The sequence below is a fragment of the Oryza sativa genome, chromosome 2 (genome assembly GCF_034140825.1).
Source record: "Oryza sativa Japonica Group chromosome 2, ASM3414082v1".
In the NCBI taxonomy this organism is placed as follows: Eukaryota; Viridiplantae; Streptophyta; class Magnoliopsida; order Poales; family Poaceae; genus Oryza; species Oryza sativa.
In genome coordinates, this window is record NC_089036.1 from 12,755,157 (window position 1) to 12,774,963 (window position 19,807).

Here is a 19,807-nt window from a genome sequence, read left to right on the forward strand (position 1 = left end):
CTATAGTGAATTGCAGGAGCTCCCTGCCTGTCCCCTAGAAAAAAATCCCATTAATTGTCTCCTTCCTACATGTTGTGCCAAGATCGTTAATTACCTCGCCTTCTAACGGTTGTCGTCACACCTATCATGCCAAGCCACCAATAAATGAGGATATGGCATGGATGTGGTGTTGCCCATTCCTTATTGGCTCTAACCAGCCTAAGGCGTGGCCGCACACTCTTCCATAACCTTGACCATGGCTATCATCCACCGCACTCCCATTGTCAGCTAGTTTGTGTCTATAATGACTTTTTGGGTGGCTCAATCGAAATCGATGAGTGATGACGATAACTATGATTTGGTGAAGAAAATATTAACGATGTGAGTACAACTAAACCAGACATTGCATTATACCTTAGCGGCCAATATACCACTCTAATGTTTTATTGATCATGCTAGCACATATCAATCTTATTCTTATGTATCCAACTAGCTTGTTTTTGCGCGCACACACACACACATGCTGTTGTCAAGTGCAGAGGCCGCCTTCATCTAGATCTAGCGATGTAGTGTCGCCCTTGTCCAATGCTTTAGTCGTTGTTTTCTACATTACTCAACTCTATTTTCTTCTGTTTTATATTGTCCAAGGCAAAATCTAGCCATGGTGCAAGCATAGTGCCTTTTGCACTTTATTTCTCTATGGGCCGCCTCCATCCCTCAAGTTACCATATCTTCTATAAAGCTTGTAAAGGGATCGATGATTCCATAGCTTCTCTAATGGTGAGATTTAACTTTAAGGGTTGAAGGAAATTAAACGAAACAAATTAAAGATATAAGAAAAAGACTAAACGAACCTATTTAGTATATTCACAGTTGTTCTATTTACTTGGAGCGACTCCTTTTTTTCCTCTTCCCTCTAAGATTCACTTTTGATAGCATTTTAAATACTCTCATGAAACATGGGTTACCACTTGGACCACATAATCTCATGAAACATGTGTTATCAGTTGGACCACATAAAATTTGTCATCTTCTGTTCCTTTTTACTGACAACACTTCCCACATCCATGCAATCAAAGAGATAAACACTATCTCTTCATTTTTTGCCTAGTAAATCAATGAAGTCATTTGTACCTACATTAAAAGCTATACCCCCATTGATGACCTAACATGTGTACACTTCCAAAAGAAGACACATGCCACAGCAAACGTCCCGCTTTGCAGCCGCTAGAAAAGGGCCTGTGACAGAAGATCCAGGAGGTTGGTGGAATATCCCTCGCCTCACTTCATCTCTCCCCCCCTCTTCCTCTCTTCCTGCCTTCCGCTCCCTTCTCTCTCTTCCCTCTCAACTCCTCTCTCTCTCTCCTTCGTCGTCTCCTCCTCCCCCTCTGCTCCTCCCCCTCGTGGCGCCTCCGGCTTGCCGCGCGCGCCCGCCCGCCCGCCCGCGCCCACCGGCGCGAGCCGAGGGTACACGAGGAGTTCGGCCTTTCCGGTTTCCGGTTGTGTTGTGAGGAGTGGCGGCGGCGGCGGCGAGGCGGCGACGAGGCGACGCCATTGCGGGGTGTGGCGCACACCACACCCCCCTCATCGCCGCTGGACCGGTAAGCTCTCGGACCTGCTGGGATGGAGTGGGGGATTAGCAAAAAAGTTAAGGAAAGATACCAATATCTCATATTCCCAGGCATCTCTGCGTGTGATTGTGTCCGAGAAGAAAGAGGAAGTCGTCGTGCGTGCGTCCCCTCGGCGTCGACTGCTGGTGAGTTCGCCCGCCGCCTGCGCAGATTTCCTCCAATTTGCGTTAACCCCTTTGCTTGTTTCTCGTCTAGACATGGGTCTTCCTCTTAATATTCGTGTTAGCCTTAATAATACTAATAAGTTTGTTTGTTCCCCAAAAAGTTTGGGGGGTTTAATTGAACCCCCTATGCCCCATGTTAGATCCGCCCCTGATACGGTTTGCAAAGATGAGAAGTTATGTTTCCCTTATTTGGACCCTATTGATGTCATTCGTGGTGATAGTAGTACTAGGGTGGTTGACTGGTTGTGGTCCTGTTGTTTCTACTACAATTGTACTATATGACAAGGGATTTTTGTACATCATGAATTGTTGTAAATCAGCATTGACATCATTTTGATTCTTTTTTTCAGTATTGATGCGATGGAGCAGCGTGAGGATCATACCAAATCATCAGGTACTTTAATACCACTCTATAGGTGATGAAAATTTTGCTATACTCTAATCCATTTAATATTTATGATGTTGTACAGAACCTGCATTCATTCCATCCAAAAGGACTCATCAGATGAGAAACATATGGGCATGGGGAGGTCCTTCTTCAACTACAGTCAACGGATCAAGTGACGCGGTCTTGTTCTCCAGCTCGTTGCCATCAGTTCTGCAATTTGGAAAACGTATGGAAATTTTCTTTTCTGTTAAACTACGATCAATTCCCATACATGAGCTCACATCATGGTGTCTCATGCAGTGCCAGGTAAAGAAAGGGAGTACAATGCTCAACCAAAGGATGATATGTTTCCCATGATGAAGCAGCCAGGCACTAATGCTAGAGTGGCTGACCCCATGGATGATGTAGCACAGCATTTGATTGGAAATCTGTTACCAGATGATGAAGAGCTATTGGCTGGGGTAATTGAAGATTTTGATCATGTTAAACTGAGAACCCAAGTTGAGGAATCAGAAGAATATGATGTTTTCCGCAATAGTGGGGGTATGGAGCTGGATATTGACCCTCTGGAAAGCATCACCTTTGGTACAGCAAAGGCTAGCCTTGTCAATGGTACTGGAAGTAGCACTAATCAGTACAGCATCCAAAATGGTGCTGGAACAGTTACTGGTGAGCATCCTTATGGTGAGCACCCGTCCAGGACATTGTTCGTTCGGAACATTAATAGTAATGTTGAAGACTCAGAACTGCGCTCATTGTTTGAGGTATATTCGTAAGTCCATGGAGGCTTAATTCTGTTGCTTAATGTTCTGCATAGTATTTTCTGGTAAAATATTCTTGAAATCTAGTTATTTAACATACTTTGTGGCTTCATATTTCTCCTAGTAGAAAAAACTATCAGCACTCCACCAAGACAAGATGCTATCCTATGAGCTTTGATTGGATTCTAATATGCACATGCATTTCATGTCTTCACTGTTGTCCTTTTCTTTGGGCATGCCAACAGACTGCAAGCTGTTCATGTAGAGAAGCATGGTTACGCTACATGTTATGTTTACTTAACATTTTCCTGGTTATCCCTCTTATCATATGATAATAAACAACAGTTTTTATTGTATTAGTAATTTAAAACTCATTTAAGTTTATCCAAACAAACTAATACCTAAACTCATGCCTTAGTTCATTATCCTAAAAAGATTTTATTGAGCATATTTCTTTGATACTACTGTTATTACATGACCCAAGTAATACTGTGTTGAAATAGAATAACTCAGACGAATACACAGCTATAACTTGGGTGCTGATTAGTCTAAACTTTCAGAGATCATAACGTGGCTATTGGCATGTAGCATAGATGAACCTTTATTTTGTTGAATTTATATTACTCAAAACATGTCTGAAGTCAGTTGTTGTGTTATCTCACAATAAAATGTTGGTTGTGTCAAACAAACTAGCATGCAAAAACTTTTCACTCCACAATACTACAAAAGCATTATTAGTATTATTCTGTTCCGTTTATTGTTTGTTGCAGTTAAGCTTAGGGGTTTCTTCTTTTCTTTTTTTTATATACATAGAAATGCAGGTCTTTAATAGTAACCTTTAGGGCATGTTTGGAAATTGGGTTAGGGAAATGTTATCCCACCCTCCAAATATAACTTTTAATCTTAGCTATCCATTCATCTCACCTCATTTCATCCCAACCTTCCATTCATTTCCATTTCTCAATCCCACCCTTTATAACCCATTTATCCAAACGCACCGTTATAGTTTAGTCTAACATAGTAACATGTTTATATGATAACCATAGGCGCTGAAAATACCATTTAACAAACATTCCTTTTATAAAATATTCCATGGTAATAAGATCTCTCTTTAGTGAATTAAGGCGCTACATTATTGTATAATAACTGAGGATTACTGTCTTAAGAATGGAGAAAACAAAATAGAAAGTAGCAAGGTATTAGGGCACTTCCTCTGTTCTCAGTTCACATTTTGTTATTATAAATCATGGAACCAGTTTGTAATAGCTTGTTATAATCTGTCTCAATTGAATTTGCAATTTCTCATGTGTAGTAAACCTTCCACTTTTCATTTCATTAAGGTTATTATAACATGTACGTATATTTTATAGTAATTATTATTGCTTTGCTAAGCATACTTATTTTCAGCCATTTGGGGATATTCGGTCCATGTACACTGCAACGAAACACAGAGGATTCGTTATGATATCTTACTACGATATCCGTCATGCAAGAAATGCAAAGACTGCATTGCAAAGTAAACCATTAAGGAGGAGGAAACTTGACATTCACTATTCAATTCCCAAGGTCAATACTTTTGTCAGCTATTTTAATATATCCTATTCTCAATATCATTCTCTGTTGATTTATTTGATTTTTCTTCACAGGAGAATCCGTCAGATAAAGATATGAACCAAGGAACCCTGGTGATCTTTAATCTGGAACCAGCTGTTTCAAATGAGGAACTCCTTCAAATTTTTGGTGCATTTGGTGAAGTTAGGGAGGTAAAAAGTGTTACTCTGTACCTCCTAACTGATCCAATCATTGTGCACCGTATACTTAGGAACCCATATATCCTTCTAGAAAGCTTTGTTAAAATTAACTTCAACAGCATGTTTTACATAATTTTGTGCTTTACGCCTGGTGCAGATAAGAGAGACACCACATAAGCGACACCATAGATTTATTGAGTTCTATGATGTTAGGGCTGCAGAATCTGCCCTCCGTTCATTAAACAAGAGTGACATTGCTGGAAAACGGGTAAAGTTGGAACCTAGCCGTCCTGGTGGAGCTCGCCGAAGGTCTGTATTGCTGTACATCACATGTCTTTTGTGTTCGCTAAATAAGATTGTACCATAGCTGCTTCTGTGATTTGCTTGGTTGCATGCTGTCATAGTTTTTTTCGCTGAGATGTTGATTTTGTGACTTATTTTTGTTTGTTCAGTTATTGCTGAAATTCTAGATGATGTTTTAGTGTGCATTTAACTTTTTATTTAGCATTGAAAATTACTGCATGTGGGCTGGCTTAACATATGTACTTTGAATCCCCTAACTCCTGTTGTACATAGTTACTCACTCCATTGGAATTTGTTAGGTTAGGCATGTTGTACCTCAGCACAGAGTTTAAGAAGGGACATTAAATGACCAGATTACATGGTATTAGTGTTTATGCATGCATGCACCATAATTCGTAGTACAGAAAGTAATGGGTCAGGGTTGGAAAATCTACGGAACTTTTTCCATGTCTGCTGTGTGCCTTACAATTGTCAAACTAGAAGAGAAAAAAAATCAAACCATGCTGAACAAATTTTGATGGAGGGAGTATTCTCTATGGTCTGTTACTTGAATGGCCTTTCTGACATCAACATCTAGAACCGTCGGACTGAGAACTTCCTGTCACTTGTGTCCTAAGGAGCTTTGTTAATTTTTTATTTGCACTTCTGTTATGCATCATGTTATCTAGTATAATGCATGTTCCAAGTTCTGTGTCAATTTGTCTAGTGATGTTTCAAATGAAAATATTCTTGATTGGTTGTTGAGGGAAAAAAAATCCAATTGTGGATTCCTCTATTATCTGTTTTTGTTATGCATTTAACTTTCACTTGTTTGGTATTTTCCTTTACTGTATACAGAGTATTGCACATATTCTCATGGTTGTATTCTTGTTATGCAGTTTTATACAGCATTTTAATCACGAATTTGAGCAAGACGAAACAAAGCATAATTCATTTCAGATTGGTTCACCTTCTGCCAACTCTCCACCAAGTATTATAATATTTTATAGCCCTTAATCTACATCATTTATTTCCTTGTTCTCCTATGGTTATATTATTACATTTGTTTTAAGTGTTTCAATTTGTTCTCAGGTTTGTGGTCCCAACTTGGCAGCCCAACAGATGAAAATAAATTAAATGCACTCAATGAAACTGCATTTAATGGGGGAATGAGCCCTTTGGGCAGTAACCATCTTTCTGGGTTCTCTTCAGGATATCCTCCCATGAAATCACCCGTTGGGAAGAGCTCCTATTGGAATAACCGTGCTGACAACATATTCCATGGGTCACCAACTTTGCACAATTCACATTCGTTTCCAGAACATCATGGTGGAATTATAAGTGCCAGCCCGCTTGTGTCATCCGCAGCTTCGTCAGCCTCTACTGCATCTGGTTTTACTGCACTGACTGGAACATCATTTCTCTGGGGTAATAACAATAACTTAAGGGATCATGGCCAGCCTTCATCTATCCAATCTCAAGCTCTTAGCAACTCACTTTTTCCCAATAACCAGCCACAACGCCAGAGTAATCTGTATCAGAATCTGCGTGGTTCCTTTGGGGCATCCGAGCACTTCTCCCAGTTTAATGTTGGGTCTGCCCCATCTGTTTTCCCTTTTGAGAGTAATTTCGGCTATTTCTCTGATTCCCCAGACACATCTTACATGAGACAGGGAAAGTTTGGCGGCACAGGCCCCACACGTGTTAGTGGAAGCCTCATGACGAACTTTGGTGCCTATCCCCGCATTAATGTTGCTTCCATGCAAAACGGTAAGAAATATTAGCTTTTTTAATGATGAGCACTGATTTATGAGAATTCGTTTGTTTTTAAATCCTCCTTTTCAATAATATTTCAGGTTCAGTTGGTTTTGAAGGTCTGCTTGACCGTGGCCGAAATCAGACAGTTGGAAACTCTGGGTGTCAGGAAGATAGCAGAGTGCAATATCAATTAGATTTGGAGAAGATCATTGCTGGTAAAGACACCAGAACAACGTTGATGATAAAGAACATACCAAACAAGTATGATATTCTTGAATTAATTGGCGTAATGCTCTGTTATTACAGTGTCATGCGGTCTACTTTTGTTGCTCATATTTTACTAAATTTTAGGTATACATCAAATATGCTTTTGGAAGTAATTGATGAAACTCATGAAGGGACTTATGATTTCTTCTACTTGCCTATTGATTTCAAGGTATTTTTTGTATTTTCTGGATTATACACTTCTCTGTAATATTTTTGCCTACTGCTGATTGTTGAGCTTCAATTCTGCAGAATAAATGCAATGTTGGCTATGCCTTCATTAATATGGCATCTCCTGGTTATATTGTATCTTTCTTTAAGGTTATTTCTTAAGCTCAACCTCTTTTTACCTTGTGTGTGGCTTTCTTTGTATAAGGTTATTCCTGTTTTTATAGCTAATTATTGTTTCTTTTACATTTTAGTTTTCTTATGCTTTGAACTCTGATTTACCTTCACACCTATCTTTTGTAGCAATGTTATATATCTATTATTAGCTCTTTGCAAATATCCATCTTTGTATGGAAAATTGTAGTCAATAAGAAGCTTTTGATCGAAGTAAAAATTAGAGAATATGACTGAGGCAGAATTTACCACTTGATTTGGACTATAAGGATGTGAGCTAAATTTTATAGCTTTTGTATTACTGCTAAGAATGCTCAATATTCGCCTTGTTTTTAGCTACCACCACATGGATTATCTTATAGAAATTGATTACCCACTTAACTTTGTTGCTTACATTAGATTCCAAGCATAAGTGTTTACTTTCTTGCAGGCATTTGCTGGTCGGAAATGGGAAAAATTTAACAGTGAGAAAGTAGTCTCGTTGGCATATGCTCGAATACAGGGGAAAGCCGCACTTGTAAATCATTTCCAGAATTCAAGCTTGATGAATGAAGACAAGCGCTGCCGCCCTATGCTATTTGATCCCAAGCATACTGAAAACAACAATCAGGTAAAAGAGAAGTGTTTCAATCATTTCATTTTATTGTTGGTAGTGGCAGTTAGAAATTTTTAAGTTAGACATATTTCCTGCATAAAACAGTTTTCTATTCCATTTCCATCATTTAATACTAGGGTGTACACAATTAGTTTAGTTTATTCCATTTTTTAGCTCTTACTTAACCCTTACGTTCATAATACATAAAATACCATTTTACCTCTTATATCAAATATTGAAGTGCCTTAACAACCGATTGTGACAGTAGTTCTGGAGCAGTTTTACTAGAATGGTTAATGATGATACTGTCATTGTAAAGAATGATGCTGAACTAGGTAAAGGTAAATAACATTGATCCGGAAGGATCACTTGAAATATCTGAAGCTAAGTCTTAGATGAGCTGGATATGAACTGAGGCTGTCAATTGGATCACTCCATTAGATGCACGACAATCATTCTTAACTTTCAGATTAATTAGGTTTTATATTCACAGATTTTTCAGGCACATGGATAGTTTATAGCCACTGAAAAAGTACACTATTACTGGCTTAGTTTTCCTTTTTTCTGCTTCTACTTGGTCAGTATACTACCTAGCATTTTTCTATAAATAATATTATAGTTGTGCATTTCACTTGAGTTGTTAGGATTGTTTTCAGCGCAGTGAATTGAAAGCTCAATGAAATTTGAGAAATGGAAATTTGTTTAGCTATTTATGTGTTGCTGTTGGTAATGCTACAGTACACATTTCATTCTATGCACGTTCTTTTTATTCTTAACTATTTTTATTAACATGAGATAATCACTTTTCCATTTTTGTTTCTTTGCTGCTTACTAACAAGGTCTTGTTTACTTCCGTGTCCATCTTTGCGCAGATCCTGTTGAACGGAATATTTATCTCCATGGCCCAGCAAGATGCCACACAAGAAAGGCATGACCTCCCTGAAAACCCAAGGGAAGATAATTTCAGTTAAAAGATTCAAGTAATCGGCCTACCGGGAGGTTTTTCTGAAGGAGGCTAATTTATCTGCAGTAGACGCTGACTGTTGGATTGTGAAATGTACAAAACAGAGAGAACTTGATGCCGCATTTTGTTGGTTTGCATTGACGGTGATGCATGGATGCAGAAAGCTCCCAGATGATTAGGGGAGTAAAAGTGTTTCCCTTTTGTGTATAGTCTTAATGACAGTGGAAAGGTTAGATTTATGAAGAAAAAAGGTTAGGTTGAAGGCGACAAAAGGCTTTACTGTAGTTGTGAACAGAAAGGCAGAAAAGTCCTGCTTTCTGTGCAGTGCTGTAGTAATTCCCTCTTATCTTCCTATAACTCTAGATTTTGTTAATATGCAAGAAAAAAAAGGGGGAGGGCTCATATTATGCTTATCTTTTCGCTTATACTTATCAACTAAAATTTGAATTTTCAATTTTAAATTTGAAGCTGATTTGGGGTTTTCTTTATCAAAGTTTATTCTTTTAGATTGCTAAAAATATACTTATATAAAAGTTTTATTCACAAATTACTTTCTGTTTGTAAATGTCATTTGTCTTATTCCACAAATATTCTAATGGTTGTGCGTTCACCTGCTTGTCAGACGGCATACAAAAGCCTCGATTTGCATGGTCCAGCGAGCGGCTTAACGAGGACAACGTTTTGTTCACAAGTGGAAGTGACATTCGCTGGGATTTTTTTTAATATAATGGGTAAAACTAAACCTCTATATTAAATGTGGATATATGCAGCGAAACAATATCCACCCAACTAACCTTACAAAGTTTATTATTATTATTTTCTAGAGAAGGGTTTTTTTTATCTGACATCTATATCTAATTGCATATATAGTCTTTTTAAATTGGAACTTAGTCAATCTGAAATTCGCTCATACGAAGATTTGAACTCTATGAAGATTTGAACTCAAAACCTTGTGGTGCTACTCAGGTCACAGCACAACAACCATTAGCCTTAAATACAACCAAAGTAAAATAAACCTAGCCAAAAGAAAGAAAACAAAGTCAATCTCATCCTACAGTTCCAACAAAGATTTTAGAGTGATTTATGCAAACCATATCTACAATGATCAATTGTTTTCTATTAATGTTTACAAGGTTACCTAGAAGTATTTCTCCTTGGTGGTCTGATGTATACAAGTTGAGATCAAAAGGAAGCACATGGTTGGCACCTCCCTGGAAATCACCTCCAGGAAGCTCATGGTTGGCACCTTCCTGTAGATCACCTCCAACCTGATCATCCTCCTGATCAGCCACTGCTGCTTCTTCAGCCACTGCTTCATTGAGGTTAGGTATAGCATGTTCACCTCCATCATCTAATGCTATATTTAGATCTAAAGCCATGGATGTGTTTTTGCAGAGTTATGAAGGGATAAAGTGGGAGGGAAACTTGTGTTTTTGCAGAGTTATGAAGTGATAAAGTGGGAGGGAAACTTCTGATTTGAAACTTGTAGGATTTGTTGTGGTGGGGTGTGCTAAATTTGTATTACATCCCGCCAATGAAGTGGCGCTTAACTCTTCATTCAAATTATTTGGCACCTTGGCGCCCTGTGTCTGCCTGTGTGTTTGAGTATGGAGTACTACTATTTTATTAGTGTGTGGCAGTAGTAATATTTTATTTGTACCTAATGACTGGGTGTACTAGTACTGAGGGTAGTTTAGTCTTTTGCTCTTTGTCCTAAAACTACTTTGGGCTTCCAGGAATTCCTTCTTTCTGGGACGGAGGGAGTACGTAGAAAACGTACCAGCAGAATAACAGATCAATCATACTATTACTTTAAGTTATTTGGCTGATTGTTGACCGATGCCGTTAAAATTAAACTAGTTTAAAACCCAATCAAACTAAAAATCGAACCAAACAAATCCAACTTCCTTTTCTTCTCAAATTTCCCCTCCACTCTTCCCATTCGGCCAGCCATCGCAGTCCAATAGCCAGCCGGCCAGAAATGACATGCTCCTGCAAGAACGCACCAGGTGTAAATGGCATGCTCCTGCAATAACGCACCAGGTGTCTAGGACTCCAGATATAGTCATATATTACCACCGTCCTAAAATATAAGAATTTTTTTCTATGAATCTAGACAAACAGTTATCCAGATTTATAGCTAAAAATATTTATATTTTGGGACGAAAGGAGTAGACAGCTAACCTACTAGAGATCTAAACTCCTTCCCATCCGTATATATTTTAGGACAGCAACACCAACAAAAACAGGCCATCATGAAATCCATTCAGAATAGTAATAATCATTGAATAAAAGGACTAAAGGAGCCTCTCGTCTCCACACTGATGATCCATCCTAATGGAGAAGAAAGTGAGGATGCGGGTGGTATTGGTGGTGCTGGTGCCCGTGATGCTGGCGTCGAGCCTGCAGGAGGCCTACGCCGGCCGGAGCAGGTCGCCGGGCACCAGCGGGCTTTCCAAGGGCCTGAGCAGGTTGCCGGGCACCAGCGGGCTTTCTAAGGGCGTCATGGGCTGCAACACCCTCGGCAAATGCGACGCCGGCGACAAAACCGGCCTCGCCAAGGTCTTCAACTTCAACTTCGGCCACGGCTGAAACCAGCCACCGGTTTGGACTAATCAGGCTGACTCTGACGGAGAAGATTTGTAATCAGCGAATGGTTAATTAAATGTTAACTATATCACACTTAAAAATAGAATTTTTTTGAAATTTTTCAAAAGATTTTTTTTATATTTTTTTTTCAAAAATCACACCTAAAAATCATGTAGCCAAAAGGGCTCTTCAGAATGTAGCCAAAATAAATCTAGATTTATTATGCATTTATTAAAGTTTGGCAAAAAAAAATAAATGTATGCACATTTTTGGCAACTTTATAAAAAAAATGGTATGGTTTGAAATGACATTAATCTAAACATCCCAAAATATCAAAAATCCCAAAATATCAAAAGAACGTAAACATTGTTAATTTCGATAATGGAATTTAATTTAATCTAGCCTCTAAATACGATCACATGATACCGTTATATTTGCGGTGAATATTTTTCTGAGCTTGTGACCAGTAAACTCTTGGAACCAAAAACTTTTTGTTATTTATTACCACATAACTTTTGCTTGTCTCTGTTTGGTCGAGTGATACTTCTTATTCTCTATCGGTAACTTTTTTTTTTCCAATCCCTGTATTACAATACAACAACCAAAACACAAACCAACCCTCCAAGCATTATTAGCCACAGCCTCGATACCATAGCAACGAAGCATAGTGACTCAATACAGAAAGTACCATAAGAGATACTTCCTCCGTTTTACAGGTCATTCTAGCATTTCTCACGTTCATGAGAAATGCTAGAATGACTTACATTGTGAAACGGAGGGAGTACTACTTATCTTCTCCTAGGCACTAAACCTCTCTCTGTCGTGTGGAGCGTTGTAATCGATGTTAGGGCCTGCAGGGATGATCCCGTAGGGATTTATGGACGGATGGCTTCCATAGTAGTGCTTTCTTATGTGCTCCATGTTAACCGTGCTGCTGATGCCAGGAATCTGGTAGATGTCCTTGGTGTAATTGAACAGATTGGGGTATTCCCTGAGGAGCCTTTTGTTGCATTTGAAGTGGACAGCATAAACCTGCAAAAAAATTGCTTAGTCTGTATAAGGGGAAAATGACTTGTTATATGCATATTAGTACAAATCAATGGTTTATGTGTGATAATGATTACAATTTTTATTATTAGATATGTGATCTCATTTCAAGATAAGGTTGCAAAAGTAGAATGGTAGTATTAGTATAGATTAGCTTGAAACATCCCAAATAAACAATAAAGTGGGAAGTGACAATTGGAATGACAAAGGAGATCAGCAAGAAGTCGAAAAGTTCTCTGTTCAGAAAGCACATATGAGGTTCCCCATCACATGGATGCAGAAATGATGCATTGTTCTGAATCATGAAATGTTATAATGATAAAATATGATGGTTGCATTCTTGAAAAGCAAAGCGTAAAGCCTTCTCTCTGAAAATAAATATGATGGTCGGTACAATGTTCCTGTGTCCGGAATTTGGACATTTAGAGTATTTAAAAGAATATGATTAATAACAAACACGAGCAGCCCAAGTGAAAAGAAAAGGTGGTGTTTAGCAGATAACTGGCAAACTCATGTAAATAGTACTCCAATTACGGTATCACCACTTGGAAAAAGGGAAAGTTTTGGTTGCTGCAAGTATTATCCCCAAAGAGAACATGGGAGGGAAGACAGGAAAATGTTGACACGCACTCAAGTGAATTACTGTGTTTTTCAAAAAAAAAAAGTATATGGACATTATTTGACTGGTGATCACATATTGACACAAGTTAACATCAAGTCCTTGTTGGATTAAAAACAAATCATTGTTGGGTTAAGATTTAAGATTTACTATTAATTGAAAAAAATGTTTATACAAACTACAAACGGAACACAGAGTGGTCATCAATTAACCTCTAAAAGGGGTACAATGGTTTTCTGTTATTGTTTGACAAGTGTCCGCTAAATAATTAATGAGATTAATACTAATGTAGAGCAGTTCTGCAACTATAGAGTTGAATAAACTTCGATAGAGTATGTTCGGTATGTTGGAATAAGAATCTCAGTACTGATCTATGTTGCAGCCCTCAAGTAGTAATAGATAAAAAGAAAACTTGCATTGACTCAATTTGCATGTCCCCGTACAATCTTTACATAAACCAAATGCAAAAATATCCTGGAATAGACCTGCATATGAAATGTCCCCATTCTTTATAGGCATATCCGCATATAGCCAGCTCTAGAGACTACAAAGATGAAGCGCTATGTTCAACTTTATAGTTTTCAGAATAAAGCAGCAGATACTTTTGGACTCAATTAAGGGGAAGTACACTCTACGCAGCATGGTTCCTACTGCTCTTATTATCGTCCAGGATTTGAGATCATACTAATTGCTACCATCACAAGTAAGATATACAAAACCGAACAATAAAATTGGTAAGACTTCAGCACAGTCAAAACTAAATATATTGACATAGTTCAACCTACATATAATAGCATATACAAAACTAGCATGATGCCAAAATATATTGTAGTTCATGATAAGACACTCGGATGTTTTTTATCTTCCATGAAGAGATCCATACCTCATCAAATCTTATAAGAGTTACAAACAAGCGAACATCAGCCTCTGTCAACTGGTTGCCACATATATAACGTTGCCTGCTTAGAATTTCCTCACATTTGTCCAGAGCCTCATATAATCTCGTGACAGCCTATGTGGAAGAAAAGGACATGTCAACAACAGGAACCATCCTATTTGACCAAATCCATTTCAAAGAAACCACAAACCAATTTACCTCATCATATGGCCCCTGTTTCTTGGCAAAGCCACATTTGTACACGCCGTTGTTTATCGCATCGTATACCAACTCATTGATCTCATTGACGGAGGTTTGCAAATGAGCAGGATAGAGATCCAGGTCAGGATTCTTTGCGATCTCGTTGAACTCAGTGTTGAGCATTCGGATGATCTCTGAGCTCTCATTGTTCACCACAGTCTTGAGCTGCTTGTCCCACAGAACCTGAAAGGCAACACAACAAAATGACAAAGATCAATCCAATTGTTCATAGGAAATGTGAAGAGGAAATTCTTGAATCCGATCCCCAGGTTCAGAGCTCAGGCGACTCACCGGAACAGTTGGTTTCCCGATGTAATTTGGGCTGGCAATCTCATATAGCTCCCTGATGGTCTTGGCTCCGTTGAAAGGATCCGGGTCTGCGCCGGGCTCTTCGTCTCCGGTGGCCGGAAAAACCCACCCAAGATGGTCGTCCGTCTCCCTGGTCCTCTCAAAGATGGGCTTCACAGACTACACACAGAAGAAGAGTCAATGAATTTCTTCTTCTTCTTCTTGTTCCCCATGGGATGAGAAAGCGAAATCGAGAATGGATGGATTTGCTGCTTACGGTGAAGCCGATGGCGTGGTCGAGGCCCTTGAGCTTGAGGTAGGCGAGGCAGCGTGACGCCCAGGGGCACGCGTAGGAGACGTAGAGGTGGTACCTCCCCGGCACGGCGGGGAACCGGGCGGAGCTGTCCCTGGAGATAGAGCTCCGGAAGGTGGACGGCGACCGGTCGAAGGCGCCGGCGTCGGTGACCTCGTCGAGCGCCGACCGAGCCATCTGCGCCCAACACCCACAGAGACCACTCTCCAGAGCACTGATCAGATCACGGATCCATCATCCAAGAAACATACTATCGCGAGAGCTTTGCCAGTGAGGAGTGAAGCGTCTAACCTTGACGGTGGTGGAGTTGCTGCCGGTGGCGGTGGAGAGCGTCCGGGCGGCGGCGGCGGCGGAGAGGCGGCAGGGGAAGACAAGGGGCGACGAGTGGTGGGGAAGACGAGTGAGCATCCGACCGGGAGAGATCCTGGGATTCGAGTATACGGAGGATTAGTACTACTCCATATTGGAGCAGTAACTACTAGTGAACTTTGTGCGGGAAAGCGGGCAGGTGGTCACGGGGGATGGTAGTTCCAAACTGGTAGTTGCTGTTGCTGCTTGATGGATGTGGCCGGGTTTTATGGGCAGGTGCGGTGGCGGGTGGTGGGTTGCCTGGAAGGAAGTTCCAGTAGTGACGTAATGGCGGCGGCAGCCGAGCGGCGGCTTTGGGATGGTGTGGTTGGACGATGACGAAGCAACCCAACTTCACCGGAGAGGAGAGGGGCGGCGGCGGCTGGGGTCTGGGGATGGAGGCTGCGTCTGACCAGAGACTGGCCACGTCAACAGATCACCTGTTAGAATTAGAATCCCCCTTCGTTTGACAGGTTGACTTGTCCGAGAAGACACCCAATTAAAAGCATCTTTCTCATCCTTAAAGAGATATTATGGGGTGTCATAACGTACGAGATACCAATCTAATCTAATCATTGATTTAATGGGGGTAGGATCGTCTAATGAAAATGAGGTGCCCGGGCTAATGATCCGTTCCTCGCCGTTGCATCTAAGCTTCCCCGGCGCCGCCGTATCAAGCCTGTTCTCCCGCCGCGGCGCCATCGCATCGACCCCGGCGCGGCTGCCGCCGCAACGAGGCCGCCGCGGCCGCCGGCGCATCGAGGCCGCCGCGGGCGCCGCCGCATTCAGCCCGCCGCCCTCTCATCGAGGCCGCTGTGCCTGCCGCCATCTTGAGCCGGCTATTGGCTAGATGCTTATTGCTTAATGGAATATAACAGTAATTAATCGATCCAATAACCATAGTAAGCAAGAGTAACAACGAAGTTTTTTTCCACCAAAAATCAACACCAGTATATTTGTACCACGAAAGAAATAGGTGGGTGAGCTATTGAGCTTCGCTGAAATTAAAGGACGGGAAGTCAGCTGTGCAACTGGCAGCATCTTCTAGCCCAGTAGCCCATGAGCGCAGCTGGGGGGCATCACCGAGCTTCTGACCACCACCGCCGAGAGCTTCGCCGGACCCCTGATCTTTGCCTCTTGAGATTTCATTAAGATCCTAACTGCCGCTGGCAAGAGCATCACCCTGATATAAGCGCCACCGTCGAGAGCCTGGCTGGAGCTCCTAGCGCCGCCTTGGGCATCGCCGATCTCCTGACGGCGCCGTGCCGCCTGGGGCTTTGACGATGCAAAAACGAGAGGCGAGAGCATCATGGAAGAGGATAAACGCGAAAGTACATATTTACTCTTTCAATTTACTCCTGCACGCGGAAGGAGGAGCGGTACCCCCGTGCAAAGTAGCGGTACCGCTCATGCTCGACCGTTTGATCTTGCTCATCGAACGACCACGATTTGGTACCGGCCACTATCAAGGACAGTAAAAATCCTCCCCAATTAACGTATAACGTATAATTAGGGCCCTTTTGAATCGCATGACTGAGAAAACATAGGAATAGGAAAAACGTAGGATTTTGATGGGAATGTAAGTGTAAAATAGAGGATTACAAAAACGAAGGAAAATCACAGGAATGACCGTTTGATTGAACCATAGGAAAAATGCAGAAATTGAATGAGAGAGATAGACTTAAAGGAAAGTTACCAAGAGGTTGAAGTTCTTGATAAATTTCCTCCAAAATCTGATTGTCCATTCCATAGGAATTTCAAAGGATTGGATAGGATTCAATCCTTTGTTTCAAAGGGCTTCTTAGGAAATTTTTCAATAAGATTGAAATCCTCCAAAATTCCTATGTTTTTCCTCCAAATCAAAGGACACTTGTCTGAGAGGAACTATTAGAAATTTACAAAAATGATTTGTCTGAATTTTTATTGAAACTTCTATCTATGCTCTTCTAAACTACCCTAATGGTGATTGTGAGTGGTAAATCTGCTACCACCTACTATTTACAATCGTGTGAATCTTCAAGTAGTGAGGTTGGTAGACTTATATCCCTTTCCCAAACCCAAGCCAAAACGTTTGTTTTAAAGTGAGGTACAAAATAAGAGCAATTATGATCTGAAGATTATTTTTCAATGGGTTTTCATTTTAATTTTCGAGGCTTTAAAGTGTATGGTGTGTGTTCTCTTTTTTAAGTTCTTTTTTAACGCACGGATATACCCCTAAGTATATAAATATATTTAAAAAACATATCGTTCAACGGTTAGAAAAATGCGTCCGTAATAATCTGCTGGTACTAATTGAATCCTTGTTTTTGAACGACTCGCATAAGGCGGTGCGAAGTTTTATTGATAGAGCAAGAGAAAAATTACAAGATTACAACCCTGGAAGATCGTAGCCAGGAAAAATAAAAAATATACCACCACCCACACATCAGCAGCGCCAACACACCGAACAGGAGAAGATTAGCACTGGACCGGCCGCCGCTAAACGTGACCGACCGCCGCTAGACCAACAAAGAAATACGGCCGAGATCGTCCAAAACCCAATCCTTACAATCAACAGAGAGCCTCGCTCTATCCAAGTCTCCAGGAATTAGGGAGAGAGGGTGAGAGAGAAGAATGGAACTCCTCTCCCCTCTAGGCCCTCTAACCTGGCCAACTTGTAGAGACTAGGACGCCGCCACAAGAGGATAAAATCAAAAGTGAGCTTGCACCAATTGGTTGGTAGGTTTCGGCTAGGGGATGCCTAAACGACGTCACCAAAGAGAAAAATGACGGAAGACACCACCGCCATCGTCCGTCAAGGTCTCAGAGAACCGAGACTGGGCTTTCGTCCAGCATCCACACATGAGGGATGAAACAGCATGACAACGCCCTCAGGAGGGGAATCACGCTTCGAGCGTCATCGTTGTTGGCCCGGCTGAGGCCGGGCTGAGTTTTCACCATCCGCTCACCACCTGCGAGTCCACGTCTGATGCCCCGATGCTCCACCACCGTCCAACCTCTCCCGACATGTGGGACCACTGCACCGGCGCCCCCTGCCGGCCAGCCTTCGTGCACTGTAGACCGCACCGCACCCACCAGCATCTCCTCCTCCGCCGCCGCCGGCTGCGCCTCCTCGCGCCGTGTCGGCCTCCGCTGCCACCGGCCGCGCCTCTACGCACCAAGCTGGCCTCCGAGCACTCCTCTCGCCGCTGTCGTGCCGGCCAAATACGGTCATCTTCCACACCTCCCCAGCTAGCCGCCCGTGGCCATCCGTGCCTTGCCGTCACCCATTTCCAGTCGTCAACACCGCGTCCACACCCACCCCCGCTCTCCCCTTTCTCCGCCGCCCGACACCTTCCCAGCCCCCACATGCAGCCACCAACAACCATCAGCCACCGTCGCCAACCGCCGCCGCAGCGGGCCGATGTCGCGTTCATAGCCGCGACCACCGCCGCCGCAAACCGCCCGGCCAGATCTGGCCATGCCCGCCACTTGCCGCCGCAGCCATGGTCGCCATCGCGGTGCTCGCCGCCGCGACCTCCTTGTCCCGCCGCCAAGCGTCCATGCCGCTGCCGCCAAACCGTGTCCACACCGTCGTCTCCTTCGCCCCGACACCAGGCGGCTGCCTTGAGTCCGGCCCCGCCGCCAACTCCACGCCGCCGAGGCCACCGCCGACGCCGCCATCTCACCGACCTGGTTCTTTGCCGCCCGGAACAACAGATCCGGCCATGGGGGAACAGGATCCATGCATCCTGGCGCCAGATCTGGACACCGCCATCGGCTCTTCCTCTACGTCGGCGCCTGGCCCTGAGCTCTGTCTTGCTGGCACCCCGACCGCCTTGACCGCGAGCGAGGGAGAGAGAGCCCCGCTGCCGCCATGCTTGTAGCTGCCTGGCTTTGCCGGTGGCGGCTCGGGCAGCGGCGAGGCGGGGGAGGGGAGGAGAGGGGCGGGGGGCGGCGCAGCTTGTTTCGCCATCCTCGTCGCCCCCGGGGCAGAGCGACCGGGCGTGAGCTTCACTAAGGGTGTGTTTAGTTCACGCCAGAATTAGAAGTTTGGTTGAAATTGGAACGATGTGAAGGAAAAGTTGAAAGTTTGTGTGTGTAGAAAAGTTTTGATGTGATGGAAAAGTTGAAAGTTTGAAGAAAAAGTTTGTAACTAAACTCGGCCTAAACAGCACTGGTTGAATCCTAGAATATGGCTCCATTGACACTTGCCATATGAAAGCAAGTGGATCCCGTCATGTTAACCAAATCTTTTGTGAGGATGGTTTCACCGGAGTATTAGTCCTGGATTTTTCACATTTTGGTCCTTTTGAAAAACTTATTTCGCAAGTAGATCCCTAGAAAAACTTATCCCAAAAATGGTCCTTTTTGGGGCGCCAGAGTGGCTGGCGCCGTCGTTCAACAGGACGGCGCCAGCCTCTTTGGCGCCGTCCCACCGCCGACGTGGCGGGGCGATGCTGAGGTGGCTAGGGGGAGTGCGCCAGAGTGGCTGGCGCCCCCCCCCCCCCCCGAAATTTTTTATTTTTGTTTTATTTGTTTGATATTTTTTTCACGCTTAGGGACACACAAGAACCAACCATAGAAAAATTGAACTCAAATGGACG

The 19,807-nt window shown here is 42.5% G+C and overlaps 2 protein-coding genes across 4 annotated transcripts; one reads left to right on the plus strand and one right to left on the minus strand.

Annotated features, from left to right (window-relative positions):
• Window positions 1-1,242: 1,242 nt before the first annotated feature.
• On the plus strand, window positions 1,243-9,372 carry LOC4329159 (protein MEI2-like 5). 2 transcript variants are annotated; one of them, XM_015769982.3, is made up of 16 exons: window positions 1,243-1,580; window positions 1,661-1,735; window positions 2,125-2,168; window positions 2,245-2,388; window positions 2,463-2,926; window positions 4,331-4,489; window positions 4,570-4,686; window positions 4,832-4,983; window positions 5,856-5,947; window positions 6,049-6,384; window positions 6,610-6,726; window positions 6,813-6,975; window positions 7,066-7,150; window positions 7,231-7,299; window positions 7,751-7,930; window positions 8,788-9,292. In XM_015769982.3, the coding sequence occupies exons 3-16, from the start codon at window positions 2,135-2,137 to the stop codon at window positions 8,884-8,886; spliced, it is 2,211 nt and encodes a 736-aa protein (XP_015625468.1). In that variant the 5' UTR covers window positions 1,243-1,580; window positions 1,661-1,735; window positions 2,125-2,134; the 3' UTR covers window positions 8,887-9,292. The 2 variants fall into 2 exon arrangements, with proteins under 2 accessions (XP_015625468.1, NP_001403509.1); NM_001416580.1 differs by having other exon boundaries at window positions 6,049-6,726; window positions 8,788-9,372.
• A 2,570-nt stretch (window positions 9,373-11,942) lies between these two features.
• Window positions 11,943-15,420, minus strand: LOC4329160 (uncharacterized). Of its 2 annotated transcripts, none has more exons than XM_015769985.3 (6): window positions 15,165-15,420; window positions 14,838-15,050; window positions 14,564-14,740; window positions 14,231-14,455; window positions 14,018-14,146; window positions 11,943-12,500 (listed from the first exon to the last, which is right to left on the minus strand). In XM_015769985.3, the coding sequence occupies exons 1-6, from the start codon at window positions 15,279-15,281 to the stop codon at window positions 12,267-12,269; spliced, it is 1,095 nt and encodes a 364-aa protein (XP_015625471.1). In that variant the 5' UTR covers window positions 15,282-15,420; the 3' UTR covers window positions 11,943-12,266. The 2 variants fall into 2 exon arrangements, with proteins under 2 accessions (XP_015625471.1, XP_015625469.2); XM_015769983.3 differs by having other exon boundaries at window positions 14,838-15,087; window positions 15,165-15,287.
• Window positions 15,421-19,807: the final 4,387 nt, after the last annotated feature.

Bases quoted from the DNA above. Each gene is read 5' to 3' on its own strand.
- LOC4329160 (XM_015769985.3), bottom strand. From the start codon at position 15,281: ATGCTCACTCGTCTTCCCCACCACTCGTCGCCCCTTGTCTTCCCCTGC. The intron at 14,741-14,837 runs GTAAGCAGCAAA...TTCTGTGTGTAG, and splicing joins ACCACGCCATCGGCTTCACC to TCTGTGAAGCCCATCTTTGA. The intron at 14,456-14,563 runs GTGAGTCGCCTG...GTTGCCTTTCAG, and splicing joins TCGGGAAACCAACTGTTCCG to GTTCTGTGGGACAAGCAGCT.
- LOC4329159 (NM_001416580.1), top strand. From the start codon at position 2,135: ATGGAGCAGCGTGAGGATCATACCAAATCATCAG. The intron at 5,948-6,048 runs GTATTATAATAT...ATTTGTTCTCAG, and splicing joins TTCTGCCAACTCTCCACCAA to GTTTGTGGTCCCAACTTGGC. The intron at 7,931-8,787 runs GTAAAAGAGAAG...ATCTTTGCGCAG, and splicing joins ATACTGAAAACAACAATCAG to ATCCTGTTGAACGGAATATT.